This window comes from Molothrus aeneus, chromosome 1, assembly GCF_037042795.1.
Source record: "Molothrus aeneus isolate 106 chromosome 1, BPBGC_Maene_1.0, whole genome shotgun sequence".
Lineage (NCBI taxonomy): Eukaryota > Metazoa > Chordata > Aves > Passeriformes > Icteridae > Molothrus > Molothrus aeneus.
The window spans coordinates 765863-788018 of record NC_089646.1 but is presented as its reverse complement, the minus strand read 5'-3'; the positions used below and the strand labels follow the sequence as shown (position 1 = coordinate 788018).

Here is a 22156-nt window from a genome sequence, read left to right as displayed (position 1 = left end):
GCCCCTCAGGGCTGAGATCTGCTCCAGCTCTGCCCCACTGAGGAGCTGAGGCTGGAACTGGAGCCCAGGCAGGCTCCTCAGAGCTGAGATCTGCTCCAGCTCTGCCCCACTGAGGAGCTGAGGCTGGAACTGGAGCCCAGGCAGGCCCCTCAGGGCTGAGATCTGCTCCAGCCTGTGCCCCACTGAGGAGCTGGGGTGGGAACTGGAGCCCAGGCAGGCTCCTCAGGGCTGAGATCTGCTCCAGCCTGTGCCCCACTGAGGAGCTGAGGCTGGAACTGGAGCCCAGGCAGGCTCCTCAGGGCTGAGATCTGCTCCAGCTCTGCCCCACTGAGGAGCTGAGGCTGGAACTGGAGCATTCCCTGCATCAGGCTGGAGCAGTGTAAATTTGGAAACAGCCCTTTCAGGGGAAATTGCCTTTGCCTGCTCGGAAGGAGGGCTGACAGCACTGCGGGTCACAGCTCTGCAAACTGCACTGTCACTGCTGTGCCAGCACAGGGACACTGCCCTGCCAGGGTGGCACTGGCCAGGGAGGGGCTGCCATCCCCCAAACCTCCCTGGGGCTCCTGCCAGGCTGCTCTGGGGCTCAGGAGCTGCTGTAGGGCATGAAAGCAGCACAGCTCGGTGGGAGAGTTCATGGAAGCTCAGGTGCCCCTTATTTTACACCGAGGTTTTGTCCCTCAGGATTGTGTCACATCACCCCCAGCCCTGTGTGCTCATGGCTCTGGGATCTCCTGCTCAGGAACTGTGGCCAGGCGGGCACAGGGAGGAGGAGGAGGAGGCTCCAGCTGGTGCTCACAGCTCAGCCTGGAGGAAAGAAGGCTCAGGGGGGACCTTGTCCTTCAAAACTCCCTGCCAGGAGGGGACAGCCAGGGGGGTCGGGCTCTGCTCCCAGGAACAGGGACAGGAGCAGAGGGAACGGCCTCAGGCTGGGCCAGGGGAGGGTCTGGGTGGGCACAGCAGGAACTTCCCCATGGAAAGGGGGCTCAGGCCTTGGGACTGCCCAGGGGGGTTTGGAGTGCCCACCCCTGCAGGTGTCACCTGGATGTGGCACTCAGAGCTTGGGGACAAGGTGGGCATTGGGCACAGGGTGGATTTGATGATCCTGGAGAGCTTTTCCAACCTGGATGATTGCAGGATTCTGGGAAATCTGGGGCTCTTCCTGTGCCAGCACAGTGGGGTCTGGACAGGCCTCCTGTGCCCACTCCTCACTGTGATCCCTTTGCCTCAGAATTGAGTTTATTTCAGGTTCACATGTTTCAGGCAGGGCAGCCTGGGCAGGGTGCCCCAGCCCTTCCTCTGGGTTCTCCTCCTCAGCTCTGAGGCAGGATGCAAGGCCAGGGCATGGGGCAGGGACTCAGCTGCCTCAGCCCTGGCATTGCTGCCCTGGCCTTCCCACAGGACATGGTCTCTGCATCACCTGCACCTCACCCTGCGCCTGCTGAACAGCTCTGGGGGTTTGCCTGGCTGTGGATGGAAATATTCCCTGCCTGCAGAAGGCTCCTGGCTTTAGGAAGGAGCCCCAAGTGAATCAGGAGGAGAGTCTCAGTTGTGCCACTTGACTGAGAAAAACCAAACAAAAAGTCCAAACTGGGACACCTTCCACTGTCCCAGGTGCTCCAAGCTCCTTCCAGCCTGGCCTTGGGGACTTCAGGGACCCAGGGACAGCCACAGCTGCTCTGGGAATTTCATCCCAGCCCTTCCCCACCCTCCCAGCCAGGAATTCCTAATTCTCAATCTCCCATCCATCCCTGCCCTCTGGCAGTGGGAGCCATTCCCTGGGTCCTGTCCCTCCATGCCTTGTCCCCAGTCCCTCTCCAGCTCCCAACACCTGCAGTATTTCCAGTGTGGTGTGAATAAGGCTTTAGTGAGCCTTTTGTTAAAAAACAGAGCTTCAGGTGCCTTTGTTGTTAACAGATGAGTCTTTGTTTTTAACAGAGGTTATTACCAGGTGGGTCTGTGCAGGCTGGCTCCAGGTGAGGAGTCTGGGGAGGTGGGAGCTGGGCTGTCCCATGGTCCAGGGCACTGAGGAATGAATCTGAGCAGTGCTAAGGATTCCTCACTCTCTGAGCAGCTGATGTTCCCCGTGGGGAGCAGGAGCAGCAGGACAAACAGGGAGCAATTAGAGCAGAGCTGGGAGCCCTCTGCACCTCCCTGGTTCCACCTCCCAGTCCATGACAAAGCAATCACTGCAAAAATTCCCTCTGGGAAGGAGAAGTAAGGAAGGGAAAAAAGCTGGACAAGAAACTGTAGCAACCGCATTTTCTTTTCCTTGTAGATTTTTTTTACAAGGCAGAACATGAACCTTGTGTTGAACTTTCAAGTTACTGACTTTGCATCTCTGAAGTTTGGAGATAGTGGTTCTGACAGTTGTAGGCACAGGGCCCTTTTAGCATTCAGGGTTATGTAACCTCATGGAATTTCAGAGGGAAGGCAGCAAAACCCTTCTGGAACTGTCAGCACCCTCTGAAATGCCCTGCAGTTCCTTGAGGGCCTTTCATAGATTCCTGATCTTCTTCTCCTTCCCATCCAGCTCGATGGTGGAATTTAATTTGCTTCTCATTGCAGGGATTTGAGAGTGCCAGGGCAAGGGGGAGTGGGCTCCCAGTGCCAGAGGGCAGGGCTGGATGGGATATTGGGGAGCAATTCCTGGCTGGGAGGCTGGGATGGAATTGCCAGAGCAGCTGTGGCTGCCCCTGGATCACTGGCAGTGCCCAAGGCCAGGCTGGACACGGGGCCTTGGAGGTTGGAATGAGATGATCTTTAACGTCCCTTTCAGCCCAAACCATTCTGATCTTCTATGAAATAAATGTATTTTGTGTAATCTCAGCCAGCACTAGCTCCTGGGATTAAATTTTCCTCTCCTGCAAGGGCAGAGATGTCTTTTCCCCAAAAAGCTGGGTCTGAGGAGCCCGTGGGGGCTCAGCAGGCTGGAGGAAGCTCTGCCAAGCCCAGCAGCTTTGCCCAGAGCAGGGAATGCAGACTCTGCCCAGCTGGGTTTGGAGCTGCCCAGGGCTGGACCCTCCACAGCCTCTCTGGCCAACCTGCCCCGTGTCCAGTCCCCTCAGAGTTCAGTTTTCAATGGAATTGCTGCATTTCACTCTGACAGGAGCAAAGGGAGGGAGTAACCAGCTCTGACAGCTCTGCTCTGCGTTTGGAGCTGTCCTCCATCAGGGCTGCCAGCTCAGTGATTTAGACATTCATTAAATGCAAAAACTTCTTGGAATCTTGAGCTCTTATTCCCTTGGATAAAAATGCACAGCCTCCCTTTGGGTGGCTGGGTGACATCTTTTCCCATGTAGCTCCTGTCTGTGCTTATCCCTTGGATTTGGGATTAGTGAAGCTTGTCTGCAAAACTCACTCACAGGGATTTGCAGACCCTTCACTCTGAACTGAGCTAGACAATATTTTATTTTACAAAATGATGGGACTGATCATAAAGCATTGAGGGGGTATTCCTGCAGGATACTCCATATTTACTCCAAAGCCAGCAGGCACAAAAAGAGCCTGAGCTTCTTGGGGGAGGTACCCTGTGACCTTTCAGGGGAAACTTTTGCCTCCCTTACCCTAAATAATGTCTGGAAATAATGTCCTGGGCAAGGGAAGGAGACCCTGGAATGTCTTGGCTGCCTGGTGGGGTTTTTACCTGATGTTCCAGGTAGATCCCATCGTGTAAAACACCGCTGGGCAGCAGATTGAAGGGGTTTGTGCCTGAAAATCAGACAGGACATGCAGGCAAAGTTCTCATGAATCCCTCAGGTGGGAATCAGAAGCTGCTCCTGGTAATAAATGTCCTGAGCACAGGCAGTTCCTCACACAGGCACCAAGTGCTCCCAAAACAGCCTAAATTCTCGGGTGGAATCCTTACAGCATCCAGTGTGGAGAAGGAAAGGCTCCAGGGAGACCTTGGACCCTAAAAGGGCTCCAGGAGAGCTGGAGAGGGACTGGGGACAAGGCATGGAAGGACAGGACCCAGGGAATGGCTCCCAGTGCCAGAGGGCAGGGCTGGATGGGAGATTGGGAATTGGGAATTCCTGGCTGGGCTGGAGTTCCCAGAGCAGCTGTGGCTGCCCCTGCATCCCTGGCAGTGCCCAAGGCCAGGCTGGAAGGGGCTTGGAGCACCTGGGACAGTGGAAGGTGTCCCTGCCATGGCAGGGGTGGCACTGGATGGGCTCTGAGGTCCTTTCCAGCCCAAACCATTCCATGACTGATTCTGAAGCTCCTTTTTGAGGCTGCAGATCCCACACCCTGCAGAGGGGGATGTGTTTGGTCTGATGGGAATTGATTGGCATGGCTGATAAAACTGCTGCTCTTTGGGGACTCCAGCAAGGCCAACTGTGCCTCCCCATGCCAGGGTGATCTGGGCAAATTCCCCTGGGGATCCTCTGCAGGAAAGGAGCTCCCAAGCCTCCCTTTCCCTGTTTTCCCTGCTGGCTGCTGGCAGGGCCCTCTCCTGGCTGCTCACTCAGTAATTTTGAAGCTCCTTAACCCCGAGCTGGAGGTCTGGCCAGTGACCTGCCAAGATTAGCATCTCCTGCAGGGAAAAGGCTTTAGAGGGTAATCCTGTGCTCAGAGAGCCCCTGGCTGGACATTCCCTGGGGTGTGCTGTGTGCCAGCAGCTCCAGGAGCGTGTCCTGCCCCAGCTCCCCGCTCCCAGCCCGGGCACAGGGGTAGGTGGCCACGGGGGCACTTCTGCCTGGATTAGCTGTGAATTGGGTGCTGTGACCGAGCTGACCTGTGCAGAGAGATGATCAAACAAACAATTCCACGCTGTCAGCAGCCCTGCTAAATGTTCCACCCTCATCCTGCCCTGGGAGCAGTGCACAGAAGGTGCTTCTTGCATGGGATCCTTGTTTTTCCTCTCAGAAGCAAGTTTGCTTTGTAAGTATGTTGTTAATGGTCTTTTTTCCTTTAAGCAAGACTTTGTAAGCTCTAATCCTACATTGGTTTATATTATCAGGGCTCGTAACCGGATTTTCAGCTATCAGCCAGCTTTAATACTTGCTAAAATTGCTTTACAGGTCTGTGGGATCTGTCAGATTTGCATTTTGCGTGGAGTGCATTATCTGCTGCCACTGCACATCCACGGGCACTGGCAGCACTGGGCCTTGGAAGAGTTTGGCTTCTTCTTTTTGTTGTTTTGTGTCTTTTGTTGGTAGGTCAGAGGCAGAAGGTGTGTCTGGGGAGCTTGGGTTTGGAACTGAAAAATCCTCTTTTCCCAGTCCTTGGGAAATCTGAGATCACATTTTGTGTTCCAGGTTTGGTAAGGGGAAAATGAATATTGGGATGGGGTGGGGATGACAGAGGAGCTGGAAGTGTCCACGTTATGGCACATAACTTGGGAAACATTGTGGGAATAGCAGAGGGGGTTTGCTGGTGGTCACTGTGATCCAGAAATCTTTGCTGTCCTGGCTCTGGCAGGGGCAGCTGGGTCCTGGCTGGCCCAGGGAAGGGGTGGCTGCTCCAGCCTTGTCCCTGTGGCTGGTCCTGCTCTGCTCTCCCTGCTCCAGAGCTGCCTGCATCCCTCCTTGCACCGGGATTCCTGCTGGGAAGCACTGCCTGGTTTGGGTTTTTAATTTGCATCTGTTGTGAAAATATTGTGTGAAGAATATTCCAGTCTTGGGTTTGGATTTGGAAGGATTTGGCAGAGGCAGCTCCCAACTGCTCCTGATGCAGCTTGCAGCCGGCTCTGGGGCTTTGCTGCAGCTCAGGGCTTGCAAACACTGACTGAGTTTTGCTCAACTTGGTTCCATCTGATGGCAAATGGAAATATTTCCCTTCCCAATTCCTTTTGTCTCCTGCTGCTCCCTCCTTCTCCAGCCCCAGGTGTGGTTCCCCTCTGTATTGAAAGGCATGAACACAACCTGGTACTAAACCCCCCCCAAAGTGGAGGGTTTTATTCAGGTTTAGCTTTCTGACCCTAATTTTATGTTCTTCCCTGTAAAATCTTTCATCGTGGCAATATGCCAATATATTTTTAGTGCTAACAAATAGATTTGTTTCAAATATTCAGAGTTCAAGCAGTGGGTGCTCTCCATCAGCCTCAGTGTGGGTCCAACCCAGCACTCTGTTAATGTCATAATATCATCATATCATCTTTGAGGAAGTTTTGCAATGTTTTAACTGCTCCCAGGCTCTTCCTCACACTGTCAAGGACTTTTAGTGTCTTCTATTTTTTTTTTGCTTTAAATAGTTTTATAGACACACGAATGACAGGCTCCTGTCTAGAGGAATTTACAGTGGAATCTAATTAAATCCCTTGCTGTTCTGTACCACAAATAATGGTAAATAATAATAATGTCTCTTGACACATTGCAGTGGCACTTTATCTCCAAAGCACTTTGCAAAGCTAAGTAAAATAATACCAAAGTTACATTATATTATCAAATAAAATATTAATAAAATATTTTCTCCTGAAATGATCAGGCTTTTAGCTGCTGCAGGCTCGGACAGCGTTGCCCAGGCTGTGTTTGGTTTTCTATGGGACACACGGGGGGTTGTTGTCCCCTGTGTCCCCCTGTCCTTTGTCAGGGGCAGGCAGAGGTGGTGTCACCCTGCCTGGGAGCTGCTGAGTGCCCCTGCTGAAGTCAGCCATGGCAAATGGAGCCACTGAGCAGAATGAAAGCTCTGAGCTCTGGCAGAAAATCAGTGTGCCCGTGCCAGGCCCTACTGCTGGGGGCTGCAAGGCAGGGCTGGGATGGATGGATGGGATGGATGGGATGGATGGATCTGGGCAGGGCTGCTCAGCATGGATGGGATGGATGGGATGGATGGATCAGGGCAAGGCTGCTCAGCATGGATGGGATGGATGGGATTGGGGCAAGGCTGCTCAGGATGGATGGGATCAGGGCAGGGCTGCAGGGGATGGATCAGGGCAGGGCTGCAGGGCTGCTCAGGGTCCTGTTCTCCTGGAGCCAAGGGATGGGAGTGCTGTGATCCCTGGAATTCCCCTTTCATTCCCAGTCTGGCTTTCCCAGCCTGTGTAAGTGTAAAAATCCATTTTATTTGTGTTTCCTTGGACCAGCATCTCTCTAGGATCTGTTCTGCCCCTGGCAGCTCCTGCAGGGGACACCCAAGTGGGAATGTTGGGACTGGGGCAGGTGGAGTTCGTGTCCTGCTCCCGCCCAGGGTGGCACTGGGGACACGGTGCCAGCACCACGGTGTCCCTGGGCACGTGGCCTTCCCTCCATGTGTCCCTGGGGACGTGGCAGCACTCGGAGCTCCAGAGCCTGACTGGAAGTAATATTTACATTAATTGTATTAGTCGTTACACATATGCATTTATATTTATATATATGTATATGTGTGTATATATAAATAAAAATATGCATAGAATAATGTATAATACATAATTTACATATATAAATTTTGTATTATATACATTACATAATGTAATGTAATATATAATAAAAACCACATGAAAATATATAAACTATACATGATAAAATATATATTATAATATGTAGTATAATGTGCATGAAAACATGTAAAATATATTTAAAAGTACATGTAATATATATATAATATATATAATGTATATGCTATATAATATATTCTATATTTATATATTACATTCATTTATAACATACATAATATACATTATCTAATATATTATTATAGACTGTATTCTCATTTTAATTATTGTTTGAATTATTATTAATTTACTATTTAAATAATTATTAAATATTTATATTATTAATTAGAAGTATTATTTAATATTTACCCCTAATCAGAGCTTTGGACATATTTCAAACTCCAAGAAATCCCCTCCTGCTCCTCTAAACCCAAACTCTCTGAGCAAATTGTTGAACCCAGCTGATGGTTTGTACTGGCGACCTTTCCTTGTTTTAGATGTAAAACAAACTCCAAGTCCCACAAAAGCCATTTTTCATCTTATTATCTCTCAATAACATTATCATCATCATCATCATCATCATCATTATTATTAGAGCTGAGTCTCTGCCCACCTTGCTGTGAGCTCTCAGCCCACCTGACCCCTCCTGGTTGTTGTTTTACAGACCAGGGTTGTGTTTTTAATTAATTCTTCCCTTCTGGTCCTTCTGTGCCTTAACATTAGGTTGTTTTTAGGAACTGCAGTTTTGCACTGAATTAGGGGTTATATCCAGGGTTATTTTGTGGTGAATTTCATCTCCAGAGCTCCAGGCTTACAGGTATTGTCAGCCTAAGGGAAGGTAAAGATATTAAAAGCATAAAGAGATGTATTGGCAGAGAGCAGAGGATGTTGTACTGGGGGAGAGAGGAGTCCCTGTAAATATTTCTGTTTCTTTCCAAAAGAAACTGGAACCAGTTAAAAAACTCTAATGTTGTCCTCAGAAGAGTTGACAAATTCAGGTTTCCTTAAAACAGAAATTAAGCTAAAAGTCATTAGTCTGGGTATTAATTTTGAACCTTTCCACTTAGTTTGTCCTGTTTAAAGCCTCAGGACTTATGGTTTTGTTCCTTTTGTACAACTGGAGGCTTTGCACCTGGACAGCGCTTCCATGTGAGTCTGTTCTTGATCTTACATGTGCCTCAGGACACAGAAATCCCCATTATTCTGGATCTTGTATTTGAAGAGCTGGATTAAACCAGTCAAAAATGGATATTATGGTCTCTGGTTTGGCTGCCAGTCCCTGTTACCTGGGGATGTCACACCCAAATGTCACATAGTGCAGTGATCCATTTTAAATATTTCAATGTTTGGCTTTTGACTGGGTCATTTTCTTCTCCCGTGTCAGTATTCCCAGGAGAAATCATGGATGAGAAGATGTCCTACAAAGAGTTCCTGGATCGCAACGACACCTGGGCAGCAGAGGAGAGGGACCTGTGCTTCAAACCCATGGACATGGCTGGTAGGATGGCTCAGGAGCTGGAGCACCCTGATTTCAGCAGCTGGGGGACCTCATGGACTGCAGGCTGCATCCCTGAGGGGCTCCTGCTCCCCTCATGGCATCCCCGAGGGGCTCCTGCTCCTCTCATGGGCTTCAGGCTCCATCCCTGAGGGGCTCCTCCTCCCCTCATGGCATCCCTGAGGGGCTCCTGCTCCCCTCATTCATGGGCTGCAGGCTGCATCCCTGAGGGGCTCCTGCTCCCCTCATTCATGGGCTGCAGGCTCCATCCCTGAGGGGCTCCTGCTCCCATATGGCGTCCCTGAGGGGCTCCTGCTCCCCTCATGGACTGCAGGCTCCATCCCTGAGGGGCTCCTGCTCCCCTTATGGCGTCCCTGAGGGGCTCCTGCTCCCCTCATGGACTGCAGGCTCCATCCCTGAGGGGCCCCTGCTCCCCTCATTCATGGGCTGCAGGCTCCATCCCTGAGGGGCTCCTGCTCCCCTCATGGCCTTTGGCAGCCCCTGGACTCCCTGTGAGTTGGTTTTTGGTTTTGGGCCCAGCCCTGCTGAGGGGATTCCCCCGAGGATGGTGGTGAGGGCATGGGGTGACCCCTCCGTGGTCATGGCCAGCATGGTGGGTGGATGTGGCTGTGCTGCAGGGCAGGAGGCTCCAGGGGGGTCAGCACAGGCTGGATCCACAGGCCAAGGGCCACGTCCTGCCCTCAGGGCGCCATCACCCCATGGAACCTCCAGGCTGGGCACAGGGGCTGGTGACAGCAGCTGGACACGAGCCCAGGGCAGGGATTGTCCCCTGTGCTGGCCCTGCTGAGGGACCCCCTGGAACCCTGGGGGCAGCTCTGGGCCCCTCCAGCAGGAGAGCCCTGGAGGGGCTGGAGTGAGTCCAGGGAATGGAGCTGGGCAGGGGCTGCAGAATCCCTGAGGGAGCCGGGCAGGGGTTGCAGAGTCCCTGAGGGAGCCGGGCAGGGGCTGCAGAATCCCTGAGGGAGCTGGGCAGGGGCTGCAGAATCCCTGAGGGAGCCGGGCAGGGGCTGCAGAGTCCCTGAGGGAGCTGGGCAGGGGCTGCAGAGTCCCTGAGGGAGCCGGGCAGGGGCTGCAGAGTCCCTGAGGGAGCTGGGCAGGGGCTGCAGAATCCCTGAGGGAGCTGGGCAGGGGCTGCAGAATCCCTGAGGGAGCCGGGCAGGGGCTGCAGAGTCCCTGAGGGAGCTGGGCAGGGGCTGCAGAATCCCTGAGGGAGCTGGGAAAGGGCTGCAGAATCCCTGAGGAGCTGGGCAGGGGCTGCAGAATCCCTGAGGGAGCTGGGCAGGGGCTGCAGAATCCCTGAGGGAGCTGGGCAGGGGCTGCAGAATCCCTGAGGGAGCTGGGCAGGGGCTGCAGAATCCCTGAGGAGCTGGGCAGGGGCTCAGCCTGGAGCAAAGGAGGCTCAGGGGGCCCTTGTGGCTCTGCACAGCTCCTGCCAGGAGGGCACAGCTGGGGGGATTTGGGATCTTATCCCAGGGACCAGGGACAGGAGCAGAGGGAACGGCCTCAGGCTGGGCCAGGGCAGGCTCAGGGTGGAAATTGGGGAAATTCCTTCACTCAAGAGAGGTTCAGTGTTGGCAGAGGCTGCCCAGGGCAGTGCTGAGCCCCCATCCCTGGAAGTGTTCAAAGCCCAAGCAGACTCAGCATTTTGTGATGTGTTCGGGGGTATTTGGTCAAAGGTTGGAGTTGATTGTCTTGGAACTCTTTTCCAACCCTAATAATTCTGGGATTCTATGCCCAGAGCAGGTGTTGGGGGACTCCTACAGCCAAGCTGCTGTGAGCACTGTGGGTTTCAGTGCAGATGTGTCCCTCTGACCTGCAGTGTCCCCAGGCAGTGCCTGTCCCTGTGTCACAGCCACACCTCTGCAGCTGCTGACACTGCTGAACACGAGCTGCACCTTGTGCAAATCAGCCCTGCACACTGATACACTTTCACCCAGCAGCTTCCCCTCCATTTTCTCCTTTTCCCCCTCATTTTTTTTGAAATGAAATTGCTTGCTGGCTCCAGGAGCACCTGAGAAATGTAGGTCCTGCCCAGATTATCCCAGGCAATCAACCTGGGAAGATACAGGATAGAACTTCTTTTTTTTTTTTAATATATTTTCGAGTACTGTAGGCCTGCTTAGGGCATGATTTTCTTACTGACTGTAAAGAACCAATGTATTTTTACAAGAATAAGAAATGGTGCATGGAAGAACTGGAAGAACCACAAGTTTCTTGGGTTTTCCCTCCTGTTGCTGTGTGGGTGCAGGAATGGGACATTGGTGTTGGTCTGCTCAAGAGCCAGATGTTACATTTGTTAATTAGGAACAATTTACATACCTGGCCTGGCACCCAGTGTTCTTTTGACCTGAATAATATGAATATTTTAGTTTATTTGTTGCATGAAACCACATTTCTTTAGGTTTCATGTCCTTGGAGTGTCTTGCACACCTGTGCAGGCACCACATAAAGTTCAGGATCAGTGTCCCCTGTGTTGCTCTTCCAGTTGGATATAAATGAGATTCTGCTTAGAGCTCCCATCATGGAGCAGAGATCAGACTCAGAGAAATAATTTGATTTATTCAATATTGATGTGCCACTCTTTGGAAAAAATGGGAGGACGATTTCCCTCCCAAAGAGAGGATTCTCTGGCCAGTGGTGTAAAGGATCTCCTGACCACCATCCCTGTAATTCCTTGTTCCTTGGGGAGAAAGAGGGGAAATTTCAGCTCTCCCACTCCTCCCCTTTTCCCTCTGGAGCAGAGGTGGGTTGGCCCAGAGATCTGAGCAGCCCATTTTTTCCACACCATCCAACTGCTGGGCAAAGAGGGAACATCTGAAACATGGTTTCAGATCTCCTCTAGTTTTAAATTGGTTTCAGTCATGCTGTTTTTTTCCCCTTGTTTTTTGTTTTTTTTTTTTTTAACTGGAAAGAAGGCAGTTGTTCAGACCAGGCAATACTGTTGTAAACAGCTCAAAATCAAAATATTCTGCATGTTGCTCTGAGGCAAGATGCAGAATATTTTCTTGGCATCTCAAATAATCTGACAGGTTTATAAAGGAATTCACTCAGCTCACCTGAGCTTGACATCCCAGCCCACTGTGGGCATGGAAACAGTTCAGGCTGGGCTCTCAGCCCTGCAGGGAGCACTTCTGGCATGAAAATGAGCCACAGCCCACAGCCAAATCCCCCTGAGCTGGGTTTAACTGGAGGAAATCCAAGTGTCTGGAATAGGGCACTCACCTGGAGAGGAGAAGGCTCCAGGGAGAGCTCAGAGCCCTGGCAGGGCCTGAAGGGGCTCCAGGAGAGCTGGAGAGGGACTGGGGACAAGGCATGGAGGGACAGGAGCCAGGGAATGGCTCCCAGTGCCAGAGGGCAGGGGTGACAGGGACTTAAAGCCCACCCAGTGCCACCCCTGCCACGGCAGGGACACCTCCCACTGTTCCAGCCTGGCCTGGGACACTGCCAGGGAGCCAGGGACAGTCTGCCTGGGACACTGGGGGATGTTTCAGTGTCCCAGTGACTTGGTTAAAATACCAGTCCATCACCCCAGTTCATACTGGGGTGCAGCTCCTGGCTGGGAGAGCTCAGAGATCCCACACCTTCCCCTGCTCTAGGCTGAGCTGAGCCCAGCCCGTGCTCCTGACTCAGATTCATGGGCTGTGTCCATCAGGGCAGGTGGTTCCTCCTGGAGGGGAGGGCACAGTTTCTCCAGGAACAGTCATGGTCCCCTTTCCCCATGAATCAGCCTGAGCAACTGAGGGTGTAAATTCTAACTGGGAAAGGGTTTGCTCCAAAAGCAGCCTTTCCTTGGAAGTGCAGCGTTGGAACGTGCTGCATCTCCACCCTCTTGTTCCAATGGTGCTCCCTGTCCCCTGTGTGGTGTCCCTGTCACCCTGAGTGCTGACCCTGCCTGCCTGTGTCTCTGCCAGACCCCTTCAGCGTGCACAGAGGGGAGAACCTGCCCGAGCTGTCCTTCCCCACGGACATGGGGAGCGCGCCGCTGTTCCCGGGCCACGCCGACGCTGCCAGGGACATCCTTGGTGAGCTCCCCTGCACAGCCCTCCCCAGCTGCCAGCTGGGCACTGCGCTCTCTTGTCTTTCTTGTGCTGAAAAGGAAAGGCTGATGTTGGAACCCCAGGACGTTGATTGAAGGTTCATTTTCATGTACTGAAAATTCAAGTTGATGTTGGAACCCATTTCTACCTTTCTTAGTAGAAAGGTAGAACTAAAATACATTCTAAGAGTTAAAAAAGGCCTTGAACCTGGCGCTCTTGGTGCCTTCTCTTCGTACACTAAGTCTGTGTGTGCAGAATTTGGATAAGAGAAAAATAAACAACCTGAAGACCAAAAAAACCAAAAGTCCCATCCATCTCTCAATCCTGGCAGCACAGAACTTTTTAGGGGTCTCCCCATCAGGGGATCCACGAGGGAGGTTTCCACAGCTGTAAATTCACAGGCCCTTTTTTTCCCCTGCTCTTGTTTTAATGGCTAAAACCCAGATACTCAGGAGCTGTTGCTGCAAAGTGCTCTTCAGGATTTCAGCTCTTGGATTATTATATCAATATTGGATTATTAAGGGATTACCAGCTGGAATTCATGGGAGCAGAAGCAGAAAGCCAAAGAAAATAATTTGCCTGTGTTTACTCACTTAAACCTTGTCAGAAGGTTCTGTTAAATACAGAATTGATGGTTTGTGATGCAGAACTAACATTTGATGCAGATTTATCTGAACTGCCGCTGTGCAGAACAGTCCAAGTGTGGTAGGACTTGAAATTTAGGAGAGGAGTCATTAGGGCTGGTGATTAACAAAAGTTTTGTTATTTCCTTAGCTCCACATGGATCCATGATGGGACCTGAACAACCTTTCCTGGGGTCCCTCTATTCCCCTGCAGAGGCTCTGGACCCATCAGCCTTCATGGGCCTCGAGTCAGGCACAGAATTCCTGCCAGGAAAAGCAGGTGAGAAGCCAATGTTTCCTCTGACTGGCTGGGTTTGGGGGTTTGCAGCTGGGAAATCCCACTTTACAAGTCCTAAACAATCTTGGTGGGGAGTTGATCCATAAAATGAGTCAAGATTGGAATGTTTCCTCTTGGCATGGACAGCTGTTGGTTCAGGGGAGTGCTCTGCTTGTGAGGCCCTGGCACAGGGTGCCCAGAGCAGCTGGGGCTGCCCCTGGATCCCTGGCAGTGCCCAAGGCCAGGCTGGAGGAGGCTTGGAGCAGCCTGGGACAGTGGGAGGTGTCCCTGCCCATGAGATGAGCTTTAAGGTCCCTTCCAGCCCAAACCACACTGGGATTCTACATTAGGAGGTCACAGAAAGGTTGAGGTTGGAACTTTTCCTACCCCCTTGCTTAGGCAGGGCTACCCAGAGCCACTTGCCCAAGAGAACTGAGAAAAGAAACTTCTCTTTTGGCTCCTGGGGTCAGTGCTGGGTGTAACTCTTGTCTGATGGGAGCTCTCACTCCCAATAATTTTGGGAGAACAGAGGTTCTGCTGCCTCTTGTAGAGGGAATTGAAATTCCCTGAGGATGAACCCCAAACCCAGCAGAGTCAAACCTTCCCCTGGGAAATCAAAGCCCTGTGGGGTCAGGGCAGGACTCAGTGTGTTTGTTTCCCACAGCCCCTGAAGAATACTGGATGGGAGCTCAGCAGGACATGAAGGGACCAGATACCTCTTACTTTGTTGAGCCACCAGGTAAAAACTAGCTGTGAGCTGATCTGCAGGAAGTGTTGGCAGAGCAGCAGAACCAGCTCCTCTCCTTGTCTGCCTCCTCAAGGGACACCAGGCTGGGACAGAGCCACGTGGGAGCTGGCCAGGGACAGCACTGCTTCTGCTGCTCACATCAGTTTAGAATGGAAATGAGTCTTTGAGGGGTGGGAATGGCTTTAAACTGAAAGGGAGTGGGGTTGGATGGGATATTGGGAAAGAATTCCTGGCTGGAGGGTGGGCAGGTCCTGGCACTGGTGCCCAGAGCAGCTGTGGCTGCCCCTGGATCCCTGGCAGTGTCCAAGGCCAGGCTGGACAGGGCTTGGAGCAGCCTGGGACAATGGAGGTGTCCCTGCCATGGCAGAGGTGGGATTGGATGATCCTGAAGGTCCCTTCCCACCCAAACCTTTCTGGGATTTTACAATTACCTTTAAATCCTGGTGGTCACAGACAAATCTTTGAAGCTCCACTGGAGCATTATCCCATTGGGAATTTGTGTGCATTACAAAACTTGACCCATAATGGGATCTTTATTTCTGTGAAGAAGCTGAGAACAGTTTCACCCTGGTGATGGGTAGGAAGTGTTTCTGGAACTGGGATGGTTTGTAGCACAACCCTCCCCAACTTTGCCACTTCTCCTGGGATTCAAGAGTTTTCCTGGGTGCTTTCCTGGGTACTTCCCTGAGAGTGGGCAATCAGAGCTGATTCTCTGTGAGCTGAGGGGGATTCCCTCCCTGGGCTGGCTGAGGCAGCACCTGGGGGTGTCCCCCCATCCCAGCAGCTCCATGATCCGAGGCCTCTCCAGGAGCTGATCCCAGCTGCTTCTGTTGGCAGTGCCCCCTGCAGCCACAGAAGCCATAAGGACGAGCCTGCCCGAGAGCCCCACGGCAGCAGCAGCCCCTGGGAGCCTTCCTGCCTCAGCCCCTGCCCTGCCAGCAGAGGCTGCAGCCACTGAGGGAGCCAAGGCTGCAGCTCCAGGTGAGTCCTGCGGCCTGCAGGGGCAGAGGGTGGGAGAGCATGGGATTGCCTCTCCTGGGGGAAACACAGCGAGGTGGGAACAGATCTGCTGTGCCTGCAGGTGAGGGAGGAGCAGCAAACCTGCTCACTTGTGTCCCAGTCCAGGAGCTGATTCCGTGGCTCTGCTGTCTCCACATTTGAGCTCCAGGAAAATCCCAAGGCTGTGGTACAGCAGAGGGAGGGAATGGTTTAGGGGGGAAAGCCCCTGAGGTCACCAGGTCCAACCCTTCCCCAGCACTGCCAAGGCCACTCCTGACCCATGGCCCCAGGTGCCAGATCTATTCACAAGGACCTCTAACCTGTCCTTTTTAAAAGATTCTCTTTAAAAAAACCCCATTTTTAATGTGTTTATACACAGACTCATAGTGCCAGTTGTTGTCCAGTTTCCTAATACTTCATCCCACTCGTTTCCCTAATTCTCCAGGAATCATCCATACTGCTTTTAATATCTATCTATTTACAGTCTTATTCACATGTAAAATCACAATCTTTACGTTTTCTTTTGGAGAAGATCATGATACCACTTAAAAAACCCACAACAAATCAAACCCAAATGAGGGCTGGTGCATGATGCATCCTTTTGGTTTGGTTCACTAAAATATTTGTTTTATCTAAATGGATCCTTAAATACCATTTTACAAGGGACTTTTTAGATTTTTCTATTTCTTTCTGACTTCAGTTTAAGTATCTAAATTAGATTTCATACATTTTCCACTCGTTGGGGAGGATATTTTTAGATGTGACTCAAAAAATCAGTAGAAATGTTGTTTTTTGGTCGTCAGCAATAGAAGGGAGATGTTCAGGGCACTGAGCTGCAGGACACAGAGGGTGGGCAGAGCTTGGGGCTGTCGAGATGAGGAGCTGCAGCAGAGATCCAGTGCTTCTGGCACTGATCATTTGGAAAAGCTTGCCTCTGGACAGCTGAAACATTAAACAAAAACTGACTGAAAAACCTCCTTCAAGGGGATTTTAGGCAAATAGGAGCTTAAATGCAGAGGTTTGATTGTGCTGTGAAGTGACAAATGTTGGTTTGGAGCTACCAGCTCAGTGTTAGGAGATAGTGTGTGAAAAATGAACGAGGCCAATTTGAAGGAATAGAGGGAATTTGTGATTCATGGGAGGATTTTGTGTCAGAAGTGCCAGAGCTCCTGCTCGAGCACCAACCAAACCCCACCACCAGCACAAACCATGTTTACAATGAAGTGTGTGGCTTTGGAGTGTATCAGGACTTTTCCTGCTCCTGGAAAACCTGCTGGGCTTACACAGGTGATCCCACATTTTCTGTGTCCTGCAGTAGGGGGAAAAGGAGCTTTCCCAGGGAGCTTCCAGCTGTGGCTGCTGGAAGTGTCCCAGGCTAGGATGGAGTAACCTGGCATGGTGGGAAGTGTCCCTGCCAGGAGAAGGGAGTGGGACTGGAACTGGGGCATCTTGAAGGTGCCTTGCAGCTCCAGCCATGCTGGGGCTCTGCTGGAATGTGCTCCTGGCAGAGCATCCAGCAGCTCTGGCCCCCTGCCAGCTGCTTGGCATCAGGGAGCTTTGGCACAGGAGCAATCCATGCTGCTGGAGCAGATGGGAGCCCCTCTGCACACAGGGGTGCACACAGGGCACGGGGGCTGCAGCAGGAGAAGCTCTGCTGCAGGCAGCAGTGGGTAAGGATGGAACACCTGGGGAGGAGGCGGTGCTGAAAGGCAGGAGGAGACACAGGGAGGGAGCCCTGGTGTTCCCCATGCACAAAGCAGCAGGTCAGGAGTTTCCATGGGGTTCTCCCTGACCTGTGGTGCCCGTGTCCCTGCCAGGTGCAGCTTCTGTTTCCACCACCGACACCGCATCCCTTCCTGCAGACAAAGCTGGGGCTGGCCCTGCTGGAGACACCAAAGCTCCCCAGAGCCCTGCAGCAGCAGCAGCAGCAGCAGCAGCAGCAGCAGCAGCAGCAGCAGCAGCAGCAGCCAGCCCTTTCCAGGCCACAGATGGGGGCTTTGCTCCTGCACCTGAAGCCAGCCCTGCCAAAGGTGTCAATGACGTGTCCACCCCGGGGACAGAGCTCGGCTTCGCCCCGGCAGCAGATGCTGGATCCCACCATGGGGTGGATGTGGGGTTTGCTCCAGCAGCAGGGGTGGAGTCCCACCAGGCCATGGATTTGGGATTTGCCCCAGCAGCAGATGTGGAGTCCCACCAGGCCATGGATTTGGGATTTGCCCCAGCAGCAGGTGTGGAGTCCCACCAGGCCATGGATTTGGGGTTTGCCCCAGCAGCAGATGTGGAGTCCCACCAGGCCATGGATTTCGGATTTGCCCCAGCAGCAGGTGTGGAGTCTCACCAGAACATGGATTTCGGATTTGCCCCAGCAGCAGGTGTGGAATCTCACCAGAACATGGATTTGGGATTTGCTCCAGCAGCAGGTGTGGAATCTCACCAGAACATGGATTTGGGATTTGCTCCAGCAGCAGGTGTGGAGTCCCACCAGAACATGGATTTGGGGTTTGCCCCAGCAGCAGACACAGAACCTCACCATACCTTGGATTTGGGATTTGCTCCAGCAGCAGATAACAAAGCTCAGCACGTTATGGGCTCTGAGTTTGGCCCAGCAGCAGATGCAGAATTTGCCCCAGCAGCAGAAGTCAACCATCACCATGGCCTGGATTCTGGGTTTGCTCCTGCATCTCCAGCCAAGCCTGTCCCTGCTGTGGATGGTGGGAACGTGGCAGCTCAGCCTGGCCCTGCAGCTGCCCCCAGCAGTGCTGTGTCTGGGGAGCTGCTGACATCTGAGGCTGCCCTTCAGCAGGACAAGGCTCCTGCAGGTGAGTGTGCCCAAATCCCAGAACCCCAGGCATGGGTAATTCAGGTTGGAAAAGGCCTCTGAGGTCAGGGAGCCCAGTGTTGGTTGGCTTTGGGTGAAGCACCTTGAGGAGAGCTCAGCTCTGCTCTCAGGAGACACAGAAAATGGATCACGGGGTTTCTTCACTCACAAAACATAAAACTAGAGGTTTTTAATGATTTTTAAATTGTCATTTACTATTCTGAGCAGTGCTGAGTGGTCTGAGGACAGCCATGGGGAGGTGCTGGCTCATCCCTGCTGGTGCTTGACTCTGTGTCACCACCACCCTCAGCTCTCCCTGCAATCTCCCAGATCCTGTGGGACACAGAGCTGACAAACAGAGGTTCTTGAAAACAATTTCTGAAGAGCCTAAAAGGCTTAGTTGATAATTCTGGGACCTTTCCTTGGATGCCTGTAGGTGCTGAATTCTGGGAAGGGCGTGTTTGGTTTTCCGTGTGCAGGTTGCTGTGCTGTGTGGATTTCTCCAGGGACACCATCCCTCTGGAGAGAAAACTGCTCTCCAAAATTTTATTTATTTTATAGTTATATTACTAAAATGCAGCAAGCAGCCCTGGGCAGAGGCAGCATATGTGGATTGGTTGTGGATGGGGTTGGAGTGAGATATTTTTTCTTACCTTCTAATACTCTTTAGTTTAATGATGAGGATAAATTTCAAGAGAGAAGTTTTAACCAAAAAAAAAACCAACAACCCAGTAGAATGTAGAGACTGAGAGGCCCAGGTGAGTGAATGAAAGAGGAAGTACAAGACAATGCAGGAAGGTAGAAAGATCCTAAAAATCAGGTTTTGAAAGTGAGGAAACCCTTCAGTTCCTTACAGAAGATAAAAAATTAAGCGAGGGAGTGAATTTTATCTAATTTAATCTGATCTATATTTAAAACCAGGAATTTTTACTCTTTTACATTCGATTTACAGAAGCAACAGCAAAGGTGGAGGCGGAATCCAAAGTCGCAGAAGTTTGTGTGGATCACTCAGAGGAGATGAAGGACAGGAAACCTCCCCCGAGCCCCCGGGAGGAGGAAATTCCCGGGAAAAGCAAGCAGCCCCCGGAGGCAGCAGGTGGGACATGCAGCCAGGGCACAGCTCTGGCCAGGCAGGCAGGGCCAGGCTCCAGAGTGCAGCCCCAGCAGGTTCCAGTGCCTGCTGACACAGGGCACAGGCACAGGACTCGTCCTTTCCTTCCCCCGGCACGGCTGTTGTACCAAGGCCTGTCATCGTTTCCCTTTCTAGTTAAAATTTAAATAAAATTAATTACAGAGAGAACTGCTCTCCCTTGTAATTATGCCTTACAAATGAAAACTGGCTGTAATTATGCAGAGTGAGGAATGTTGTGGTGGCTGTGTGGATGTATTGGAAGGTATAGATGAATACAAGATGATCAGCATTAGCCAGAGACTCCAGGCTGATAATGGAGTTCATTCTGGATTTGAATTCCCAGTGGGAAGCTGGGATAGTCTGAACTGGGCTGATTACAAAGAGGAAAAAACCCAAACAAACACTCACCCTGTGCTTAAAAGCCCTGAAACAGCCCCTGCTTCGTGTTCTACCCCCACCTTGGCATCTGCCAGGTATAAAAGTGCTACTGAAATGGGATTGTGAGGGGATGAACCAGCCATGTCTCATGAACCTCATTCCTGTTAAACACAAAATTAACCCCTTTGCAAGGGCTGGGGTTTAGCTGCAGGCTGCCTCACTCCTGAGACCTGAAGCTTTCTGTTCCTGTCTTTCATGTTCCAGCTGAGGCAAAAGAAGCACTAGAAAATAAAGACCTTCCAGAAGAATCTGCTCCTGCTGAGAATGGTGAGACACAGAAGGAGGAGGCTGAGCACAACCACGTACAACACGCAGAACCTCAGGAAGGGAAAACCCTGCAGGAGCCCACAGGTAGGACAGAAATCATAACAAAAAATAATTCCATTTCCTCATGGAAGCCTCCTCTGGGAACTCTTCACCTTCTGCTCCTGGCTGTGGGGCCCCCTGGGCCAGCAGAAATGTCTTTGTGTGGCTCTCAGTGCTCCTGGTGCTGGGCTCACCCTTCCCCTCGGATCCCTGCCCTCTCCAAGGCTCTTTCCCCTCACATTCAAACTAAAAGCCCAAATCCCTGTGCTCTGAGTGCTTTATCACTGGGACTGGCTCACAGCTGTGCTGGGGGATTGCAGAGCTCCCATCTCTGCCATCAGCACTGGCTTTTATTTTGGTGTTGCAAAGGACTGGTAATTCTCATGAGGATATTCCCAGGGAGGATCTCCTTCCCAGCTGAGCTGTGCAATTGCCAAAGGAAGATGTGATTTTCTCCTGCTCCGCTGACCCAGCCTCCAGAGGGGCTGGTGCTGCTCACACTTGGTGTGGAGGAGGATTTGTGGGCCAGGGCTGAGTGACAAACAACTGCTGCTCTGCTCACCCCTGAGGCATCCCCAGGGACACAGCAGGTGACCCTGGCACAGAGGCTCTGCCTCCCCCTGCTTCCTCCCTGGCTGCTGGGGAAACTTGGCTCTCTTGCCCCCATCTCTCTTCCCATCTTCCCACTAAACTTCTGTTTTCCCACTCTGGAAGGATGCCAGCTAGAGATATAAAAAGGCTCTCTCTGATCTTGTCTTGCTGAGACAAAATGGATCCTTAATGCATTTTTAAAAAGCAATGGCATGTCCTTGCAAGAACTGGTGCTTTTTGGTGGGGTAAGAGCCTGTGTCAGACTTGTGTTTAAATAGCACTGGTGGATGGATTTGGGGTAGATCACACAGGTGTTGGGGTAAATACCTACCCCAGCCCTCCTGAGGTGGCTCTGGTGTGGTTCCAGTGGGAAATCCTGCCTGTAGGGCCTGTTTGAGAGGGCTGCAGCCACATAGAGAATATATTTATTATTTCTTTTATCAAGCAAATAGTGGCCTCGATGTTTGAGCAGGCTTCCTGTATTCCAGGTCTTTCCACTGCACAAGTCAGGCAAGCTCCCAAATCCAGGGACCGTGGGTTTGGCAGAGCAAAACCTGCCCCAGTGCCTCTCACAGATGTGCCAGAGGAGCATCCTGTAGGTGTCCCACAGCAGAAGAGTCCTGAGCCCAGAGCAGACCCCTGTTCCACAGTGGAGCTTGGCTGTGGTGCTGGAGCATCCCCTCGCTCTAGGGTTCCTCACAAAAAGGCCACCAGTGTCCCCATGGAGCCTGTGGAGAGCTGCAGAGATCCCCCCCAGGAAAACTGGGATTTGGAAGGTGCCATGGTGAAGAAAAAGAAAAAGAAACCCAAACAAAGGAGAAACCAGCTGCCAAGAGGGATGGAGTTCTGGGAGGAGAATGGAACCTGCAGAGGTGCCAGGAGTGCTCCCTGTGGGGTGGAGTGGCAGAACCCAGCCGTGTGTCCTGGAACAGCCCCTGGGAGCAGAGCTCTGGATGTGCCACAGGAGGCTAAAATAACAGCTGGGAGTCATATCCTGGAGGAGAAAAACACCTCCCCTGTGCCAGCCCCAGGACAGCAGGGCCCAAAATCCAGTGAGCTGCATGGCAGCCCCAGGGAGGAGATGGAGCCAGAGGAAAGGAGAGCTGCCAGCTGGATGCTGGGGTCTAAGGGTCACAGCAAAGAGATGGGTCACACTGAGGTGCAGGAGTCTGCTGCAGCCAAGGGACCCTGCAAGGCCATGGAGAGAGACTTCCCCAGGAAAAATGAGAAGAGGGAGGACAAGGAGTCAAAAGGTGCCGAGCTGAAGGTCAATCTGAGCACAGCAGGAGCTCCCTTACAGACCAAACCTTCAGAATTGCC

At 52.1% G+C, this 22156-nt stretch overlaps 1 protein-coding gene across 6 annotated transcripts in view; it reads left to right on the top strand.

Annotated features, from left to right (window-relative positions):
• Positions 1-8740: 8740 nt before the first annotated feature.
• The window catches only part of LOC136556566 (microtubule-associated protein 4-like), a 68415-nt gene continuing 54999 nt past the window's right edge, over positions 8741-22156 (top strand). For 5 of the 6 annotated variants that reach the window (XM_066549877.1, XM_066549907.1, XM_066549899.1 and 2 more), the window contains exons 1-8: positions 8741-8849; positions 12779-12889; positions 13679-13807; positions 14469-14543; positions 15390-15533; positions 17369-18370; positions 19322-19465; positions 20144-20290. In XM_066549877.1, coding sequence (XP_066405974.1) covers positions 8753-8849; positions 12779-12889; positions 13679-13807; positions 14469-14543; positions 15390-15533; positions 17369-18370; positions 19322-19465; positions 20144-20290 — 1849 coding nt within the window. In that variant the 5' untranslated portion in view covers positions 8741-8752. The remainder of the gene's footprint in view (positions 8850-12778; positions 12890-13678; positions 13808-14468; positions 14544-15389; positions 15534-17368; positions 18371-19321; positions 19466-20143; positions 20291-22156) is intronic. The other variant, XM_066549884.1, reaches the window with a different exon arrangement.